This window comes from Protobothrops mucrosquamatus, unplaced genomic scaffold (genome assembly GCF_001527695.2).
Source record: "Protobothrops mucrosquamatus isolate PMUCROS unplaced genomic scaffold, P.Mucros_1.0 scaffold5088, whole genome shotgun sequence".
NCBI lineage: Eukaryota > Metazoa > Chordata > Lepidosauria > Squamata > Viperidae > Protobothrops > Protobothrops mucrosquamatus.
The window spans coordinates 104-4,946 of NW_015390963.1; the positions used below are offsets into that span (position 1 = coordinate 104).

At 48.9% G+C, this 4,843-nt stretch overlaps 1 protein-coding gene across 1 annotated transcript in view; it reads right to left on the reverse strand.

Moving 5' to 3' along the window:
* Positions 1–1,015: 1,015 nt before the first annotated feature.
* Positions 1,016–4,843, reverse strand: part of LOC107299542 (patr class I histocompatibility antigen, B-1 alpha chain-like) — a 9,632-nt gene continuing 5,804 nt past the window's right edge. The window contains exons 3-6 of the mRNA XM_015828901.1: positions 4,716–4,841; positions 3,117–3,398; positions 1,653–1,742; positions 1,016–1,127 (exon numbers count right to left, since the gene is read on the reverse strand). Coding sequence (XP_015684387.1) covers positions 1,087–1,127; positions 1,653–1,742; positions 3,117–3,398; positions 4,716–4,841 — 539 coding nt within the window. The 3' untranslated portion in view covers positions 1,016–1,086. The remainder of the gene's footprint in view (positions 1,128–1,652; positions 1,743–3,116; positions 3,399–4,715; positions 4,842–4,843) is intronic.

A 4,843-nucleotide genomic window follows, 5' to 3' on the forward strand; every position in this document is an offset into this window, starting at 1 on the left:
ATGGGCGATCAATGGTGAAAGGCAATCACCCTTAATGGGTGATCAGGATATGCATAGGGGATTAAGGGGGGGGGAATACAAAGAACACAACACTCCCTCGTTGTGTCCATGGAGCAAAAAGAGACCTTCACCTTAACTGGAAGGAAATGGGTTGGTAGCAATGTGGGCAGTGGTGGGATTCAGCCAGTTCGCACAACTTCGGCAGAACTGGTAGCTAATTTTTTGTTGCCCAGGCCCAGAATGGACTTCCGGAAGCAGAATCCACACAGAGAACCAATTGTTCATATATTTGAATCCCACCACTGAATGTGGGGCTATTCGGATCCATAAAGCATCTTTATAGGGAGGGGAAGGAAGACACAGGGGTGTGTTTGTGTGTGTGTAAAAGGAAGCCAAGGAAACCTTTGCTGTTTCCCCACCTTGTTCCCTGGCCCCATCCGCTCGCTCTGGATGCCCAAGACCAAATTTACCCCACATCTCCTGGGAAGACAAAATCTCAGTCACCCCGTCCTGACTTACCCAGGTCTCTTTTCTCTCTGGAGGATTTGCTCCTCGGATTCCCTAGCAAAATTGTCCCAAACTATCCAAATAAATTCTGGTTTCACCAGACCCACACCCAGAAGGAACACAACATACAGATGGCTCTAAAGTCTCTTGTTCCAATCCATTCATACTTGGAGAGCCTTTGTGGTGGGAGACCAAGAGGAGATCCAGCTGGCACCTTCCAAACCTCCTTTCCTCTCAAAATGCCTCCTGCTGATCATGTGGTGGCCGAGCTTTTCCTTTCCACCTTCGTGGGAAACAGAGCAGCGTCTCAGTCAGAGGGATCGTCCACCCAGCTGGGTCTTCTCCTCCTCTTCAAGATTCCTTGTCCCAGATGTTTCTCCTTGGGGTCTCCACTCCCAAGCATAGCCTGGTTGTCATAAAAAAAGGGCCTTCCTTCCACAGCTTAGTTCTTGAGAGGAAGAGGAAGATAATACAACTCTTCATGAGCTTCTTTTGTGCTTGGACACACATACACACATCTCAACTGACATTGCCTCTGATTCTCGCTCTGAATTGGAGCTCACATGTAATGAGGACAAATCACCCACTTGATGCTGCTCTGTAGCCTTCTTGACGCTTGTCTGCAAGGACAAAAACCAGTGAAAACTTGAAAGAACCCACCAGAGATCATCCAGTCTCTCCCTCTGTATGCAGAAGAGCCCCAGGAAAGGTTCTCACATTTGTCTAGCCACAACCTCTCCTGGCCACTCTTATTAACAGCCAGAGGAAGATCTTCAGACTTCACCACCCGATTTGCCCCAAGGGAGACCTGCTGCCTCTGAGATGGACGGAGGGGAATTGGGGGAAGCAGCAGCAGCAGCAGCTGGGAGGGGAGGAAGATTTTCATGGAAATCCTTCTCTGCTGCTCTTTGACCAAAGCCTTTGAATGGGACAGAACTGGGATGCCTCTTCCCAACTCAGGAGAAGATGGGACTGTCCCAACTCAAAATCAAGACTGGAGTCCCAGCAAGAGGCCGAGATCTCAGGTGCTCCCCAAGAGGGCAGGGAAAACAGGAGAGGAGGAAGCCCAGAAGAAGCTCCCCAAAGGGGGAGACTTGGGAGGAACCTCCCCATCTTCCTTCAATCACCCAGAAAAAGATACTTACTGAGGAATGCCAAGATCCCAACAGTCACACCCACCAGGAGAAGACCAGCCAGAACGCAGCCGAGGATGAGCCCCAGGTTGGATTTTGGTTCTGAATTGGGAGGAAGAGCCGATCATTGAAGGAGAACCTCAAACAATCATCCCAATTGGGTGAGGGACCTAAGTCAGTCAAAGGACCGGGAATCCCCCAACTTAAAAAGGGTTCCTCTTCGTGTCCCTCTGGAGAGCTAGCATGGAGACCCCTCCTCATGATGCTGCCTTCTTCTCACCCCAGCCCAACATGAGGACAACTGACCTCCATCCTTAGCTCTTCAGCTCAAAGCGGCAGTTTGCAATCTGGTGACTCTCAGCCGTTTACAGAAACAGAAACTTCAGCAACAAAATTTGTGAAAAAATAAAAACGTTTTGTCATGACTCTGGGTGGAATTGGGCAGCTCTGAATGCTATCTTTTTTCTTAAGCTTGAGCATTTGCATTTTATTATTTAAAGTAAAAGCGGTCATGTCGCCTGTCCTTTTTTTTAAGTATACAGTTTCATTTTCTTTGTTTTTTCTAAGATTGGTCTTCCACCACCGTCCTTTTCTCAAGACTAAAACATGCTGATTCCTGTCTATACATCTACCGAGGATTCAGTTTCCAGACCCTGATCAGCCTTGTGGCTTTACTGTGGATTTCTTCCAATTGCTGTGAATCTGCATTAACGGGTGTTGCCCAGAACTGGATGTTCTCCTTGAGGGAAAGGTCTGATCATGGCAGAACAGAGGGAGACGATTCCCTTGATCGTTTGGAAGTCATTGTTTATTTGGCGTAGCCAAAAATTCCACATTCCTTCTTTTAAGGTACTTTGTGCTTCTGGCTCATATTCCGTTTCCCATCCAGCCAAATATCGCCCACCCAATACTTGCACTCTAGATGTTTATATCATAAATGAAGAACATCACACCTAGAATCCTACACTTGGAAGGAAGGAACCTAAGAGGTCATCCTGTCTAACCCCCTGCTTGGTGCAGGATTGCCATGTTAGCCATCAGACCAGCCACTCTAGGCATTTCCTGAAATCAGCCAAACTTCATCCATTTTAATCAAATGAGGCATTCAGAAAAGGGGCTTCCAGATTCCTCTTCATTTTTATATTTTGGGGATTCTAAACAAAAGCAGATCGGTTTCTGGTGCTCAGAGTAGTTGCTGCTTTTCTGCTGGAGGCAGGAAACGGGAGAAAGAAAGGCTAAGAGAGGATCTGAGGCCATTTCATCAGGATCGGCCAACTCTTGTGATGGGATCTGTTGCTTCTCTTAAAATCACTGAAGCCAGTTCTATGGACTGGTCCCTGCAGCTTCACCAATTTACACAATGGAAAAACCAGTGGATCAAACCTCAAGTAGGCTCACATTTGGGGGTCAGATTCCTCTCCCACAACCCTCCAGCCTGCCAAAGAGCCCAGCCTTCCCCTCCCTGCAGACTCTCACCCTTCAGGGCCACGTCCAGAGGTTCCTCCAGGCCATCATGCTCCACGTGGCACCGATAGCGGCCCCTCTCTTTGGGATCGATCCGGATGCTGAGCCAGGCGTGGAACGTCCCATCCGCGTTGGGGGCCACGGAGCCACGGAGGGTGTCCTGCAGCCAGACCTCCCCGTCCCTCGTCCAGGAGGCATCGATCTCCCTGGGGTAGAAGCCATCCAGGCGGCAGACGTGCGTCTCCATCCCATCCTCCATCTCCGTCTTGCTGCTCATGGTCACCTCTGGGGGCTCTGCAGAAACGGCACCCCTGGGATTAACTCTGAGCCCCTCCAGAGCCTGGAAGGTGGAGGGGAACCTTGGAGGGACAGGAAAGTCTCCCACTACTTCCCTCTCCACACCTGCAGCGTCTCCAAGAGTTATAGGAAATGGTCCAGATCTGGAAAATGCTCAACCACAAGAACTCCTGATTCTCAGTCCTTTCCAGGGAGGGAGGGAGAGAGAGAGGGCGGGGGGTTGTTTGGAGGAAAGACTAAGTCAGAATTGAGGGAACCTGTTTGGGGTTTAAGAGAAAGATCCACAGAAACTTTGGGAAGAAAAGAACCCCTCAACCTTGGCCCTTTTTGCCCAATTGGGGTTCTGAGGATGTGTTATTAATGGTAGAAGTGGAGCCCTCTAGTGGTGGGCATGGGTTAGGGTTAGGGTTAGGGTGCAGGGCAGGGAAGGAGCCCCCTGTGGGATGTGGAGGGAAGGAGAGTTACAGTAGTGGCCAAAATTGTGGAAATCTTACTATGTTTTACAAGCTCACTAAATGAAAGAACACAAAAAAAACCCCCCAACCAACCTGACAGCGATCACATAACACACTGACAAACGTCCTTCTCTCAGCTTCAATACATGACATCAATAAAACTGAATCCGACTGTGATCCGATTGGCTCATTGCCAAAACAAGAAGACACCCGACTGGCTCTCTAAACACTCATGCTCATTGGCTACAATCAGATGAAGGAAAGCTACCTGATATCAGCCTAAGCAAGTTGTGCTTCCTTTTTCTGGTTATTTGGCTAGAACTTTTCATAGAACACAGTACTGATAATTGAACAAACTTTGTTGGATTACAACTTTGATGAAATTATCTTTCCATTGATCTATAATTTTATGGTACTATTCTAAAAAAAGTGGTGTTATTAGCCATCAAAAATAGACTTTTCCCAAAACGTTTTCACAATTTTGACCACTACTGTAATGGGGGAAAATTAAGGGTGCCTCTCACACTTGACTACAGTTTGGCTATTGGGGTTTCACCGAAGAACCCCAAGTGTTCCTATTGCCTCACTGTGGGCAATGAAAAGGACACCCCCAAGTACTTTGCCTGCCTGATCCACCCAGACACCCGCCAGGCAGAGGCTGCATTTCCTGGTCGATTGAATGGCGGCCTGGCAAGGGGAACCAATCAGGGCTTCCTGCGTCATGGAGAGGGGCTGGAAGGGGAGGGGGAGGATTCCCTCCTGGGCAGTCAGACTGCAGACCAGGAACCCAAAGGGGCCGAATGTGCACAAGAAATCCGGCCATAAAGGAGGAAAGTCCAACCTGGATCCAGAGGCTCACCTGTCCTCAGCAGCGTCTCCTTCCCGTAGGACAGGTACTTCTCCAGCCACTCAATGCAGATTTCCTCCAGGTAGGCCTTCCTTCTCTCATTCAATCCTGCAATGGCGTTCAATTTCCTCTGAGTAATC